The sequence below is a fragment of the Mastigoproctus giganteus genome, chromosome 6 (assembly GCF_048544385.1).
Source record: "Mastigoproctus giganteus isolate SK-2022 chromosome 6, ASM4854438v1, whole genome shotgun sequence".
NCBI classification, from domain to species: Eukaryota; Metazoa; Arthropoda; class Arachnida; order Uropygi; family Thelyphonidae; genus Mastigoproctus; species Mastigoproctus giganteus.
In genome coordinates, this window is record NC_143580.1 from 227,426,459 (window position 1) to 227,443,801 (window position 17,343).

General features: G+C 38.6%; 1 protein-coding gene across 3 annotated transcripts in view; it reads right to left on the minus strand.

The window, feature by feature from the left end:
- The window catches only part of LOC150085053 (apoptosis-stimulating of p53 protein 1-like), a 103,663-nt gene that overhangs the window by 52,041 nt on the left and 34,279 nt on the right, over window positions 1-17,343 (minus strand). For all 3 annotated transcript variants that reach the window (XM_090376754.1, XM_090376753.1, XM_090376755.1), the window contains exons 3-4: window positions 10,084-10,274; window positions 562-1,206 (exon numbers count right to left, since the gene is read on the minus strand). In XM_090376754.1, the coding sequence (XP_090232880.1) occupies window positions 562-1,206; window positions 10,084-10,274 (836 nt within the window). The remainder of the gene's footprint in view (window positions 1-561; window positions 1,207-10,083; window positions 10,275-17,343) is intronic.

Consider the following 17,343-nt stretch of genomic DNA (forward strand, 5'->3'; position numbering starts at 1 on the left):
TGCTTATTAGAAAATAATGGTCGACACCTGGAGATCTGATCGTCAATAAAGATTAGAGAATAACTTACTTTTATTACATTCTAAATTAATCGCTTTGCGCGCCTCTGGTGTTTAAATTACGAACTATTTTATTGCTTAAAAAATTCCAAGTATATTGATTACAATGCAATAAACCGCTTCTGGAGTTATTAATTTTTAAAGGTGGGAGATAACTTTATAACCACCCTAGAGATTTGATTTTCTCCTTTAGGGGCGTGGAATTCGTTTATTACTGTACACTATTTATTAGGGACTAATAAATAAAGCTGTAATTTTACTTTCTTTCATCTTTTGAGCACTTTCTCAAAAGATGAAATAAATTCGTGGTTGCAGAAGGAGATTTAAGAATATTAACAAACATTTGTCATTGAATAAAGTTAATTTTTCTGCAATAGTCACTGGACTTTTTGATCAAATTTTGTATTATTTACGTTTGCCCGAAGGTGCTGCCTTCAGGGATCACTTCCAAGATGCTTAGATGGTAGCTGGAGAATGCGAAAACTAAGAATCAAAGAAACTTACTGTAGTAGAGGCGACTGATGTGGTTGGAGTAGAACTGCCAGAGTTGGAACTTCTTGAAGTCGGATGCTGCCCTCTGCTGGAGGCTGCAAGAGGGCCAAGAAGAGAAGAGTTATAGGTGGAGCCGAATGGCCTCGGGGCCAGATGACCCAGTCCGTGCGGAGGAGTGGGTTTATTGGGCAAATAGTTCCTGGTCGGGGGATTTTGTACTATACGATGGGGATCTGTTTTCTCGTGTCCATCAGCTGGAGACGAGGTCTCTCTCACCGGGAATTTCGTGTTGTACGGCAGCGTCTGGTACTTTGGGTCCTTTTTGTTTGGAACGAACTCGTCTTCAGTGGATATCTTCACATCGTCCTGGACTCGGTCCGATTCAGGAATCACCCTCTTCAGTGGTTCCACCGCCGCTATATTTGGCGTGGGTGTACGGAGTTTATGGCTAGTGGGCCTGATGTGCGCCTGTTTGGCTACGGACGCAGAGTACAATTGGCTGCTCAACTGTTGATTTAATAAACGCTTTCGATGAAGTCTCTGTTGTAGTTCGGCAATCCTTTGGTCCATGTGGGAAATTTCTTCCCGCCGTTTCGACAGTGTCTCCCTCTGCTGGGCTATACGAGCGTTCTGCTGTTCATTCATCTTGGTCCTGTACTGAAAACAAAATGATAAAATTTAGAAAATTCCACTTAAAAAGGTTTTATTACAAAATACAGCTGACTAAAACTCTTAATGTACTGTAAATTAGTGTCTATTGTAGTTCTTATTTCATGGTTAATTCACCACGCAATCTCTGAATTCGTATTATGAGCAATGAATACTTAAAAAGCAAGGACAGCTTGGCTGAGTTTATCTTAAATGGCATTGTGAAATGGAATCACTGTGGAAATTCAGTCGTTTTGGTTCGGAAAAATACCTTCAGGAGAAACTCCAAGGGGGTTTCTCCTCCTTCTTCTCCCTCAGATCGCTAATTACAGCCTCGATTGAGGAAATCTTTAAGAATTTCTCGAGTTTCGGACGAGATTTGGATACAAACCTCTCCAAGTAAGCGAAAATCCAAGTATACTGCATGATACAGAGTTTCTAGTTGTACACATAGCGTATTGACAACATGTTGGTCGTGATTTCAGAATCGATTCAGGACCTGAAAGCAATGAAGGAAGTTTACATAAACATGTGTCCGATTCTGAATGGTCAATGAGCTATGGCTGTTGAGTTGGTTGCATTTTAAAGATTGCACCGTGAAGATTTGGATTCTAAAGATGTGGGACGCGACACAGATATTATTATAAATTACAAAAGGGAGCCAATCAGGAAATGCTTCCAGGAGTTGCAAAGGGTGTACTCAGTCAAGAAGATCCATCCAAATAGCCGTTCATCATTTACGAAATATCAGTTCAGTCCCGAACTTTCTGATCGCGCCTCTTGTCACTGAAATGACCCGTTGGCAACAAATGGCAGTTATTTTTTTATCCTGGATGGAATAACACTGCAGTTTGCCTTTTTTTTTTATAAGGCAATCTCAGTAAGGAAAATCAAAGAACGAAAACCAAAATCATAAAGGAAATATTTTACTGACAGAGACAGCACAGAGAAAAACCATTAAGAGAATTAATGGCTCTTAAATGGACCACATATGATTTGTAAGGATTGAATGAAAACCCATTTCGCAAGACTAGCCGGGATGGACAATCTCTTTGTTCTGTATCTGTTGTCTCGTAGGAAATATTTTTTTGTATTAATTATGTTGTGATAACCATTTTTTGATTAAAATTAAAAAGTACAGAAGAAAATATCAGAAAATATCTTTGTGCGAGTTACATCTCATTCAAAATTTTTAATTAACTTCACTCAATTAACAACTGCGGTAACGATTACTACCACGTGACAAACTTCCACGTCTGCATACAGCATTTCGGAAAAGAAGTAATATCTTATTAGTGCAATACCGAGATAACCAATGCGTGAACCCATCCTCTGATAAGATGCGCAATTTTCCTGGGGTACCTCCTAACCACTTTATTATATTCACGGATTCAGTCTAGAAAATAAACAAATCGACCGAAGAATACACGCAAATACAGACATTAAGTGCTGACACCTCATAGCCTTCGTTGCTTTGGAGCATACACTCACACACCACATCAAAACAAAGTCGAAACACCGTTTGGGTGATTTATTGCAGTTGAGCATGCTTGGCAGGTTGGGATAATCTTCTAACAGAAATTTCGAGCCATCCACCACAGCTCAGAACATTGCATGAGTTAATCTCCTGGATTAATGAGCTTCAGGATTCTTGCTCTCTCTCGTTAACAGAATGAGAATCTACTGTGGATGTTGCCTAATTGTCAAGGGTATTCAAAGTTCCTATTAAAGTCTACAGCACCTTCTGCAGAATACTCAGTTTGAAGTAAATGCCACTGAAAGCTTCTGTGGCAGCCTATTATCAATTCCGGACTGGAAGTCAATTAATTTCGTTGATCGTGGCCAATCCTCAAAGGCTCACGAGCATATTTGCATATTTATAGCTGTTATCGGACATGTGGTGGTTGGCTAAGCACCAAGCGTCCAACTGTCAACAGAGGGATGTCCGGATACTAAACGTAGGACTGTGTACATCAAAGATTAGAAAAATCCCCAGTAGCACTCACTAGAAAGACCAGAAGAAGAGATGTTGGGCATCGGTGCTTAGGACTATTATCTGGTGATGTAATAAAAATGACAACACTACCTAAAATCACGGAAGCATTCAATAAACGTAGGCGAATTCCAATAACAACTTTGGCAGTACTGTGCCTCCTGAGTCCTTCATCTGTGAGTGGTTGTATTTGTAACAGTAGAGACCTAAGACCATATTGGTCCATGTTTTTCTTGGACGAAAAACCCAAGTATCCGGGAGAAAAAACCATGATACCCTCGCCTGAGATTACTAACTCAGCCACGTTGTGAAGAAGGCCCATAAAAATTCCTCACATCATCGATGGCACTCGATCCTACCAACTGTACTACCCACGAGGGCTCTGAGAGTGGAATATGCATGTTAAATTGACTCTGACAACATAATGGGTCATTATCCATATTTAAATAGGGGAAAAGTACACTCCCTCCTAAAAGTTTGAAATCACGTTTCAATTTTCTTAATTTTAAGTTTTATTAAAATAGGCCGAAGTTGTTTAGCAATTTTTATTAATATATTTTCTGTTATGTATGAAAATTAAAAAAATTAAATAATATTCAAGAAATTTCTAGAATATTCCACAAAGGTCTAGAAGACTCCTGAGTGTGATAGAACACTGCAGATGATTCTAAAACATTCTAAATCCACTGTAAAACTTAGTCTTAAACGACCAGGACTTCATGGTCGTGTACTAATCCGCAAACTTTATTATAATTGGATAATCGAAAGAAATCTTTAGCTAAGAGCCATCAACATTGGACAATTGAACAGTGGACGGATGAATCCAAATTTGAAATTTTTGTATCCAATAGAGCTTATGAGACAATCAACCGAAGCCAAAATGGAGCCACATAGTCCAGTGTCTATAGTCAAGCATGATGATGGTTGCAGCATGATCTGAGGTTGCTTCTGTTTTTCTGGAGTGGACATCGTCATAAGAAATTATATTACAACAAGGAAATGATCCATAGCACAAGTCTAAGCCGTGCAGGGACTTTCTAGCAACTAAACAAGATAGAGTGGCAACCCCAGTCGCCTGACTTAAACCCAATAGAGCTTTTATAGGTTCATCTACACCATCAAGTCTGCCCTGCTTCACGAAATTTATGAGGAACCTTGCAGATCCTTCGAGTAATGTCAGTGAAGACTCCATTATAAAATTAATCGCCAGAATGACATGTCTGTGTAACAAAACTGTTGTCATACGCAGTGATTCTAAACTTTTTCGGCAGGAGTGTATGTAGTCTAATGAATTCAGTTCTTTTCCCTAAAATTGCAGCATTTTTCAACCATAAAAGATTTAAATCACGAATTTTACTGTCAAGACGTTGAAGTAGAAACTCTCTTGCCTTAATTAAGTTCCATCTGAACTTTTTCCCCTCCTTTAAAATCGGTTCGCGTAACGTGTAATTATGTAGAAACAAACGCAGGACAGAGTGAATTATTAATCAGGACATAAATGTGAATTATTAAACTCATCAGCAGATTAGTGGCCATTAATAAACACGTAGATGGTTATCAGTTATTCAAAACGTCATTAGCTAACAAGTATTAATTATTCCACGCTACACGAAGTTCAAAATAATTGGGCACATAATTTATGAAAACAAAAATGTCCAATGGACACTCCAAAATATTGCAAATTGGCTTTAAAATGCAATTTTAAACTGATTTAAATGCAAACGTTGTTGAACCACTCATAAAAACAGATGGAGACTTGCACTGCTCTAGAAAACCGCGTCAGCATGTCAAGGAATCGATCTTTTTACGCTGTCTTATTTATCAGCTGCAGAATTCTTTCAATCGGTACACCCCCCCCCCCTACGTAAGAAGGGATTTTTCCATATTTTCTAAAGGGCTTTGCGAAAATAATCCGTTTTAAAAAAAAGTCTTCCTCGTAAAGGAATAATAAATGCCTCTACGAAATCCTGGTGAGGTCCTTTGGTGTTTTGTTGGAGTTTTGTTCCATAATTTTATCTATTTCTTATATTATTATTTGCATCTTCACGAATAAAAAGGGGAAGAAAATTTAAACCTAATTAATTTCCATAATCTTTTATACAGACAAATATTCAGTTATTTTTTTCGGACATATATGAGCTTTTTGAATTTGATAACAATTAAAACACGCTTGCTGCCTGTTACATATATCACCACTAGGGGGCGCTGCCTTATGGGTAGATTAATTCACATCATAGCAAAGTTGGTAGGTCTTCAGTAAGAAGGAAAGAGTTTTTTTTTTTTTTTTTTTTCAGGAAACGGGTTTTTCACCCCGATAAACTTTTTGGGGATGAAAAATCATGGAGTTTATTCAAAATACAACTTTGCTTGCAGTCGATTCTATAATGCTTTATGTCACCACTAGGGGCTATAGTCCAGTAGTAGGCATCCAGCGAGAATGAAAACGTTTTATACAGGAAACTTGGGTTTTTCATCCTGATAAACAGACTTTTCTAGGATGAAAAATCATGGTGTTAATTCAAATTAAGAAAAATTACAGTATTGAGATTGGTTTCTGGAACTAGCAGCTAGAAATGTATCAACCATTATTGGTACCCGACACTGGGTGGTAAAGATCTGAGTTAGTCGGTCTCAGGCAAGGTCAGCATGGTTTTTCCTCCCGGAAACTGATATGGGAACAATATTTCATGGTAGGGGGGGATTTGCGATTTGTACAGAGTGAACAGCTGTTTGGAAGAAAAGTAACGCCGAGATCGAAAGAGAAAACCCAGTTGTTTAGATGCAGAGGAAGCAAGAAGTTGGGGTAATCCCCAATAGAACTTGCCTAGAAATCGGAGTGTGTCATCGAAAATGAGCATAGGAGCAGAAGAATCCTTTTTGTGAGATATAATACAGAATTGAGTTTTAGAAAGATTGAAATCAACTATGTTATCCTTGCCCCACTGGAGATCAGCATTTAAAGAATTGGTAGCGGATATTCGAGAAGTTTGAGCTGGGAAATGTTTCTCAAACTGGAACGTGGAATGCAATATGCTATCAGCAGCAAACCTATGGATAGGATTCCCGGTCAATGGAAGATCATTAATATACAAGAGGAAAAAAGGGGGGAGAGAACTAAACCTTGGGGGACACAAGCATTAGTGGAGAAGTTAGAAGACTGAGAGCCATCTACCATCACCTTCAGTGAGCGATCAGAGAGAAAACTGGATAACCAATTACTAAAAACAGTTGGAAAACCATAAGATGGAAGCTTATTTAGAAGACCTTTATGCCAAACACGATCAAAAGCCTATTAAATGCCAAGAGCAATGTCCATGTATATTTATGTCCACGGTGTTATTGCCAAGATTCAGACATCCCTGTGAAACGTGAACCAGAAGTTTAAGGCGTTAACAGGGATTGAAACAGTGGCGAAACTACCATACAACTAGGGCCGCCCCTGTGAGGTGCCCAGGTGGATGATTTTACATGGTTCTTATAGCGCACAGGGGTCTCGTCCGTGAACGTCGCCCCAGAGGACGTCTAAAATTTATACTTGTTCGAGAACATCATTTTTGGCACAGCGGAAATCTTCTCTAATGAGTGAAGAATCTCGCTAGAACCTGTTCTGATCAAATGGGTGAGTGTGGATTGTGCCTGGAAAATGTTTACTGTGGGATTGCATTGTGCCTAAAATGAAGTTCGGAAGAGGTGGAGTTGTGACTTGTGGCTGTTTCGAATGTATGACCTAGGACCTTTGTTGGGGAACCATGAACGTAGACCTTAATATTTTGGACAGTTCCATGCTTCGAACAACACTGCAGTTGTTTGATACGGATTCATTTCTGTTTCAACTGGATAATGCCTCAATATCATATTGGCCGCGCTGTTCTGGAATCGTTCATCGGTATGAATCTACAAAAGTTGGAATGGCCAGAGAAAGTACCGATTTGAACGCTATGGAACACCTATGGGATAGACAAAAACGTCACATGAGGGCCAGACCAACACACTTTAATCGGCATCTCAACTGGTCACTGTTCTGTAGGAGGAATGGAGACGTATACATGCTGTGGTGTGTTGTTCGTGGGTGGAAAACCTACCCAGGAGCACGTGATGGTGGCAAAAGAGAGACCAGCAAGCAATTGAAGTGAGTGGCAACAACATCAGTATGAGACCGACGTGAGTACCGATACTTTTTGGAGGTTAGTATAAAGCAGCAATTGAAGCAGAAGAAACAAAAAAGAATCGTATTTTATGAGTATGCATTAATTGGAAACTGGTATAGTGAAGGATGTGAGTTGGGTACATTTATCGAATAAAACCAGCATATACATTAATTAGAAATTTTTAACAAGCTGTTCCGCGTTCCCTGCATGCTATTTCAAAAGATATCCATGGGGACCGTGATAGGGCGTAATAAATTAAAACAACATGAAACAGCAGACGCTCAAACGCAACATGGAACTAGGCATTTTACGACCAAAAGGGGGATCCCTTTACGGTAATGGATTTTCAATTGCTCAGAACAGGTCAGACGAACTAGAAAGTTGAGAAACCGTGCACTAATGTATCCTTAGAGAGAGAGAGAGAGAGAGAGAGAGAGAGAGAGTGAGAGTGAGAGAGAGAGAGAGAGAAGTTACAATCAGTCGTAAGAGCTATGATATATCTCAAGTAGTACGTGTTAGAGTTCAGCGATTTCCCTTTATCAACAAACGAAGTTTATAACACGAGTGGGGGCAATAAATTCGTTTAAATTTCAGGTCCTGATGTCAACAAGGTTGTGCGAATGAGAGAAGATGGACAAAATCAATTGTAAAGTTACAAGGTTGGATAGTATTGCAATGTCCCTTCACGGCCAAAAAGCCAGTGACTGCACTGAATGGGTTCGGCTTTGAAATCTCGGACCATCCCCCATATTCACAGATATAGCACCATCGGACTTTCACCTATTTCCATAATTAAAAAAAACCAACTGACTGGCATCCATTTTCCCACCGCCGACAGTGACATCATTACTGCAGTGGATGCATTCCTGCAGCCCCAACAAAAAAAAATTCTTCGCAGCTGGAATCAATACATTTCTGCATTGGCTCCAAAGGGGCCTATAAACCTTTACACTCAAATACTCCTTTTTATATATGACCGGTATTTGGCGCATTATAGCCTCAGTTGCTGATGCGCCAATAAACCCCAAACCAAACCAAACCAAACTCAAATACTCCTCAAAAACTTCTCAAACAAACCCTTGATACTCAGGCCACAAACTTTTCAAACGTCCCCAGCAAGTGTAAGTCTGATCTTCCACGAGTCTTAAGTTTTTTTTTTAAAGTTCCATTTGGAAGCATTCCTGATGAGATTATTTTAGAACTGCTAGTTTTAAAATTATTTTAATTTTAAAATGAGGCTTTATTTATTACTATTAGAAAAGCTACAGAACATACACTAACTCGAACCTCACTACACCATAAATTCAAGATACAATGTGGTTCCCGAACTTTCTGATCACACCTTATATGGTGTCCTACGAAATCAATTATTGCTTTAGAATTTTATCCCTAAAACTTAAAAATAAGTGAAAAGAAAGAAGTGAAGTGGAGTGGAGTGGAGTGCAGTTTTTTAATACATTGTATTGAAAAAAGTGAATGACACATGAAAGATTACCGGTCTGGAGAACCGATAAACTATTTCACATCTCCTCACTTTTACACAAACAATTGAGAAGATTAATAAAACCACGACTCTTTGAGCATTCCTCCAATGCTTCATAAAAGAGATTATTGAATATATTTCAGGAAAGCATCTCCAGAAAATCTGTAATCTCAAACTAGAATTTCTAGACATAAAATTTATCAGTGGCCATTAATAAAATCATTGTCCAACCACTCCGGTGATCTCCTCGCTGTCAGCCAAAATTGTTCATAGATAAAAAGGTTAATCTCGTAAATTGAAAGAACCCGTCCATCTGTGAAGATAAAATTCACGCTCGTAATAGATCCAATCTTTTGATCCTGCATGATCATTAATTAAAAAGTTAATATCGAATGTCACCATAAAATAACAAAAATATTACAACGCAGAATGTAAAAGAAAGTAAGGCGCAAGGATGGGTGAGTGAGTGAGCGTTTAAGGGTTTTATGGCTCATCAGTTTCTGAGCTAAGGCGCAGGGTGGTTGTAAATAAAAGTCAACAAGTCAGGTAAAAGAACAGTTAGAAATTATATTTGAATTTAAGAAAATTATGTATTCTCAGGCAAGGGTAGCATGGTTTTCCCTCCCGGAAACTCTGGTTTTTCGTCCAGTTGTACAATTTACAACTAACCTTCTTGGACTGCAGACATTTATTAAGAGTTTCTCACAAATCACTAAACGTATTTAGCCATACATGTCCCAATGTGCGCAGATATGAAGATCTGCAAGGGCAATGCATCCTTGGAGCTGATTTTTCAAAAGTTCCTGTAATTTGATTCCACTACATCGACTGGATAAATGAGGGGATGTTTTTTATTCGCTATTTTACACTGTATTTTCTAAAAAAATAATAATAAATAAATAATCTAACACGAGCAGATCTTATTTTGTGATAATTCTGCCAAAATTAGCCATATTTTATCGGGATGAAAGAGAATCTTGAGTAAATCTGCTATTTAAAGCCACAGGAGTCTTAAAACGTATTATTTTAAGTGGTGATGTTGTATTCTCTAGTGGAAAATCAAATATGGACAGCTTCCATAGTTACCCAGAATGCCTGTTGATTTTTAGCAGAAATGTTTGGCGATTAAGAAGCCACATGAACAATGTGCTGGTGATGAAATGATCAGCTGTTGCTATGGAAACCGACCTCAGTGTCCTTATAAACTGAGAATAGCTTAAACGGAAGTTGGTGATAACAAGAACGGTAATGCATGCACTTACTAGCAGTTCCCTCTTCAGCTTTTCAAGCTCTAACGTGGCAGAGGTGGGAGAAGAACCCTGCATGGAGCTGTTTAATTTGCCACCTCGTAACTCTTCAAGCTGCCTCGTGAGATCTTCCACTTTGGCTACAGCAAGAGACAACTCCTTTTCCTTTTCATTAAACAGAGCCCTGATGGATTCTAACTCAGCACCTGCGTGATAAAATTAATTAGTATAAATTAATTAGTATAAATTATGCCACTACAAACGTGGCCATTACTGAAAACTATGCCACTTGACACAAGTCATCCAAAATGCAAACATTAGAAAGGAAATAAATTACAAGTACACAACACTTTGAACATACAAACCTAAATAAAAGCGCTTATTTGAAATTCAATAATTGTGTGCTGCAAATAATCAGCTAATTACTTCCTAAGATAATTTGTTATTTTGTAATTAGCGAATCTAAATTAATAGCAATAATTTAAATAGTCTAATATTCATTCTAAACAGACGAAAACATATTTCGCCATTTAATTATAAATTAAAATTACAAAAGGCTAGTTCATTCTTGGTAGGTGGCGTCTAAGTCGATAAATAAATACGAGTCTCCATTTTATAAAATATTAAAGACTGTTGTTTGTCAACAGCAAAATTTACGAATTCTAAGCCGCTTCCGAATGGGTCAGGGGGTGACTGTCACGAACGCCAGTTACGCGTTGCGCAGTGAATACAAAACGGTGAGATTGACCAGAAATAATCGTTAAAGTAGGCAGGAAAACATGTCATGAACAGTCACGAATTACCACAATTTTCGTAGAAAGAGAAAGAGAGAGAGAATTAAGCAACCATTTAAAGTATTGACTCGAATCATTTTCAAGTAAATATTTTACCGCTTTTGTACCGTGAAAGGTTAATTTCAAATGGCCGTAGGTCGTTGCACGGTCGCTATTGATATCCGATGAATAGATAAAATAGTTTGATAGTAGAAATTTAAAAATCATTCCACAGAAAGCTTATGTAAATATTCTGCATTTACTGTACCAAGGAATGTTCCAATACTCGTATTTACTTAACTATTTATTTATCCTCTTTGCTGGATGAAAAGCTGTCATATATTTGTGAAGGGTCCATAATGGTCACAGCACATCAAGCACGCAATTAAAGATTTTTTATTTAATTTTTTCCTCTATAAGGGATTTCTTAAGGTCCTAACCAATCTTAAGGATACAATAACCGCAGAGACACGTACCAACTGTGCGGTACTGTTCTCAGGGTAGTGGAGTATGAAAAAGACCTGGGGGGTAATTGTGCAGTCAGGACAACTCGTGGGGGTTTTGTCAATGATATATAGAAAGTTGGCTAGCAGGGATAAGAAGATGATTATCCCTTTGTATAAGGACATGGTTAGGCAGCATCTTGAGTACTGTATACAGGTCTGGAGGCCTTACTTTAGGAAGGATGTAAATCTGTTGGAAAACGGGTGCAGAGAAGGAAACAAAAGAATATTCTTATTCCATAAAGGCTTCAGTTATGCAAATTGAAGCATCTCGAGAGCAGGCACCTGCGGGGAAATTTGATTGAGGTGTTTAAAGCCTTGATGGATTGAGTAAGCTGAATGTGAATGGCATTCTTCCACTTGCTGAGATTGCGCACATTAGGAGGCATAAATTCAAGTTGAGGAAGAATGGTTGCAGGATGGATGTGCAAGACTTTAAGAAGTATATATTTTGACCTGTATCAATATTATTAAAGGCATATCAAGGTTTCAAAGAGCCGATGGCGAACTGTCGTATAAAGGCGGTCCTGAAACAAAATTATCTCAAAGAATCTGTCACATCTTACAGTTCTAGAAATATCCAGCAAGATTTGATGTTTCGATTAATTTCCCAAAATCCAATACCTCCAAATTACATACAAAAAGATAGCTAAATTAATGCCAACCTTAAAGACCAGCGAATTCCTAAGATAAAGACAAATAGAGATCGTGGTGTAATATAGAATCAAATTGAATAGTGTCAAGATAGATATGAGATTCAAGATAGAATAGGAAAAATTAGCTTCCGGAAGAAAAAGCTGCTACCCTCAGCTGAGATCGACAAACTCAGCCACGTTGTGGAAAAGGCCAACAAAAATTCCTCACTGGGAATTCGAAATCAGGTCTACTTCAACCATTGGGGAAGGGTGGAAGATTCTACCATTTGTGCCACCGGCGAGGGCACTCAGGGAAAAAACAAAGCATTGCCACATTAGGGGAACCCCGAGCAGTACTAAAAACTTTTGACACGGCCCTGTCAATATAGTTCACTTATTGAAAGAACCAGATAAAGTAATAAATCTGGAATAGAAGAATCCACACACATATATGCCAATCATAAATGATCAACCGAATTTTCTGTGAAAATCCGATAAATACTGAAAGTTGTCTACAGATTTCCAAGTTTATTTTCACCATCAAATGGATGATAGTATCAGGATGGTTAATTGAACAAGATGGCATAACATGCCATTTCCCTCATGGTGCAATAGCAGAGATGGCCTTAATGCTTGGAGATCGTATTATTTCACAGAAATATCCATCATCTCGCTCACGCTGTGGACTCCTCTACACACATATTTATTGGCAACTGGATCCTCCAGTGTTGAGTAAAGCTTACAGCGTGGGATCTTCTCGGCTCTTGGTTTTCTAGGGATATGATTAGGTTATCTTGATTACACAGGCTTATCATTTAATTAGCAGAATGGCAACACCAACGTACAGGGAATGATCTCACCATGTTTTTGGAGGGCCAGTCTCACAACCACAGGGAAGCCGAATTCCTTCCAAAGAAGGTGGCCCGCCTCCATATGGCAAAGACGGAAGACAACCAACAGTTAGTCGTCTAACACTAACAACACAAAGATTCAAAATGGATATGAGGGTAATCTCTGGAAAACTTCCTAGATATGATAAACAAAAACAATACAAACAAAATCTGCACACACATTTAGTTTGGAATGAATCATAAACACAATTCTAAATAATTGGTGCCTATGATTCGAATGGAAACCATATTTTTTAAGATTGTGGATAAAAAAAAAAAAAAAAACTGCTTCTTTTCTCCAAAGCAAGCTAAAACAACACATTTTAGAAGTATCTTAATAAAGATTATCTTATTTCAAGTTTCAACAAACATTTTCAAATATTTCAATAATTTGATAAATCCAATCTCTTGAATAACGAGTCTTGCCCAATGGTAAAGTCAAAGCTAAATTCATTAATTTAATCGATGACGCATTACATTTCTGCTGTTCATTTTCCGTGTTTTCTGTCACAATCAGAACTGCCATCCTGTCATTGCGTTTTAGGAAGGGCCTGTGGTCGATAAACAGAAGATAGCACGGAGAAGTCTGCTTCTGACAAAGAGACTACTGCAATAGTCTCTCTGTCAGAAAGAGACTACTGCAATAGTCTCTCTGTCAGAAAGAGACTATTGTAACATCCCATATCAGCTAAATTGTAGCTTTTCCCAGTCTTGTTGACATCTTTTATCTTGGTGGTCTCTCTCTGCTTTAGAATTCATTCCTGTAAAATTTCCTTTCAATGAAAGGAATTTGATTAAAACTAATTTATTTTAAATCCATTTACGTGTTTCAACTTTTTAAAGTCGTTTTAAGAAAGTCATGTCCACTCATACCAGATAATACTACAACCAATGAAATCAAACAAATAAAGTGTCTTCCACTTGGTAGGTTGTTGTTGTTGATGAGAGTCAGGGCCATGCTGCCCTCGCCTAAGACTGACTAACTCAGCCTCGTTGTGAGAACGGCCCATAAAAAATTCCTCGTCATTGAACACGAACTTAGGTCTTTTCCATCTGGTATGGGGAGTACGGTGATAATACCAACTGTGCCATCCACGAAATCATCTTTAATTTCAGTTTCTATAAAAAGTTTCTTTTTACTTTTCAACCCATACCATTAGCATTAAAAGCTCCCAATAAGGTAAAATTAAGGGTTAAAAACAAGCCTTCGAACATATGCGCAACCACTTAGCATCCATTCACAGTCCAAATCACGATCCAAACTTCTGTTCTTCCTCAATCTCCCAAAAATTAGAATCAACAGAAATTGAAATGCAATGTCAAGAAGTTATTCCTATTCCCAACCTTCAACCCACTGAGGTTACTGTTAATGGATCACTACAAAAGTGAAAGCACGGAGCAATATGGCCTTAGTTGCTAATGCTCCTAAAAACCAAAAAACAAACAAGGTAAATATACAGATCAATACTGTCCAGTATTGATGTTTTTGAGCCCACAGTAACTGTACCGTATGACAAAATACAATCAGTGGCCAAGTTATTAGGTACACCTACAACTAATAGCGAGTAGTCCATTCTTTTAGTCCTCAAAAGAACCGTAGATTCATCATGTCTTGGACTCAACGAGATATATTGACATAGTAAGAACCGGGATTCATCAAACCAGGCAGTTTATTTAAATCCCGCACTATCCAATATTGATGTTTTTGAGCCCACAGTAACTGTACCTTTTTGTTTTTAGCTGACAGGATTTTATGTTTCCTGAATGAAAAACCCGAGTTTCCGGGAGAAAAACCACGCTACCCTTGCTTAAGACTGACTAACTCGGCCGCGTTGTGAAAAAGGCCCATAAAAATTCCTCTCGTCATCGATGGGACTTGAACTCAACTCTTTTCCACCTGGTGTGGGGAAAATGGCGATCCTACCAACTGTGCTACCCCTGAAGGCTGCTGAAGAAGTGCTCCTTTTCACAAAACGGGTTGGTGTACCCAATAAAGTTGCATCTCAATGTATATCAAGAACTAAACTCTTCGTCTAACACCTACATCGAGTCACGTAGTAGTCCCACCAATGTCTCATAGCTCGCGCCTGAGAAAAATAAAAGATTGACAGATTTTACCCAAAGCTGAGAGAGACAGAAAGAGAGAGAGGGATAACGTAATAAAGAAACACGCTAAGATAACATATGGCAAATGTAAAGCTCTGAAAGAAATAGAAAAGAAATGCAATGGAGAAATGCCATAAAACGAAAGAGAATTATAGATCTCTTAAAAGTGGATAACAAATGCAAGCTGCCTCCATTGAAAGAAGCCACGTTGCTGAAAGAATGAAGATAAAATTAGATTTAAAGAACGTTCCACCAAGTAGTTTGTTATGTCATCAATTATGTACGCGAGTCATTACGAATTAGATTACGAACAATCGCCGAAACAAAGCTTTTAAGGCATCCCTCCTGGTGAAGAGCATCGAAGAATACAAAAAGTATCGGTTTATCCCTAATGTCGTTTTTTTTCCCCATCTTCACCAACATAAAAACTCAACTACATCGAATGAAGTTTAATGAAGAATCTCTTTTTTCTCCAAATTCCTGCCATCACCCTCCAAGCATTTCATTAACATATTTATCAAATTCCTTTGGATTTTAAGTAAAGAGACATCGGAGAAACTTTTCAAGTTCTTTTCCATCGAGAGAGAGAGAGGTTGGTGACGTGTCTTCTGAATTGGCAGCAATCTGATGAGATCAGAACGATAAGGCTCACATCCGTCTTAATAGATTTTAAGGATATAACTTGACTTTCAGACCCTTGTGTACAAAAATCCTCTGTTTACAGGTTGTTGGTAATGCATTAGCATTTTGGTACTCTGCTGATAATGGACCAAGATTGATTCACGCACGGCTGGACTTCATTAGGATACATTATAACTCAAAGAAAGTTTAAACAAACTTTTGCCAATAAAGTAGTACCAGAAGGAACAGTTCCAGACCATTCTCATCATATGTCTAAGACTATTGTTAAATGGTAGAAAAGAGATGCTTCTGAGTCGAAAAGGATTTCATGGGTTTCAAATCGTTTTTACACAAGTTGATTGAGAGTTAACAGCCAGTCGTGCTAACCTCGTCCCCAAAATCGTTTCTGAGTCGTGCAGGCACATACGAAATTATCTCTATAAGCAATGACGACATTGTTATATGCTTGAATGAGCAGAAGACTGAGGCAGATTCGTAAGGAACGTCCCTGAGGGTTGCTAATGGAAACGAGGTAATCCCCACATAAATAAACTTCAAAGATCTAATCGAAAGCAAGTTCTCAAACTACTCCAATCAAGGATGAACAATGCCAGAACAAATTAATCAGTACACACTGAATAGCTATTTAATTTGGTACACCTAACTAACAGCGAGTAGGTCCTCCTCATTTCGAACGTGGAATGAATGTGGGGGCAACACGTGCAGATACAAATCTTAAGATGGTTAAGTGCTCCCCTTCTGTGGTGTCATGGTTCGACAGCGGCCGAACAACCTGCCAAACAACACACGTGAGATAGCCAGAAGACCGGTTGAAGCCCGTGGTGAGCATCGTGTGTCTCGTCTCTTAACACAGCACAGTGGTCCAAATGACTACCCAGTACAGCGTAAGAATAGCAAGACCAATATCCACATTGACTAGGCGTGAGACATCAACTTATATAGATTATGCATTCGACAGCTTTCATGGGCACCCATGCTCACTATGAGACTAGAAAATGCGCCTTGCTGCTGGATGAAAAAGCTACTGGATGAACTCTTGGTGCTGGCAATTTAGATGCAGGGATAATATATTTTAGGTGTTTTCTTGGCATGTCCTGGATCCTCTGATCACCGCTAATCAACGGCTCAATGGGAACTTCTGCCTTTCTACCATTGCCGACCAAGTACACTCCTTCATGATGACAGTGTATCCAGATGGGAGTATTCGCATCGATTACTGGACACTTTTTACAACGAACGGGCGAGTTCGTTGCAACACCTTTTGGAATCCATGCCAGGACCAAGCTGCATTACGGCCAAAACTCTCCGAACCAATTTTTGATACCAGTAGAGTGATATTTTGGTCCATTTCTCCAACACAGCGGTCAACGTGTTGGCCTGACCCGGACATAACTCTCAGGTTAATCCAAAATTTGTTCAGTGAGGTTAAAATTGCAGCTCTGGGCAGGCCAATGAAGCTTTTGCACTTCTATATCTTCAAACCAAGCTGCTACAAACATGGAGGAAAAGGGATTACCCATACTGCTGCCATAGGGTAGGAAGAGAATTGTAGCTATTCATATGCCCTTGAGGGTTGTACAGTGGTAATAAACACTGTCCTGCGCATACCGGGTAGAAAACAACCTGAGTTCGAGTCCCATTTTGTTAAAACTGTTTTTGCTACTTTTATAAGTCCAACAGTTGATTCGTTTAAAAGACAACATGGTGGAAAACTGGTCTTTTGATC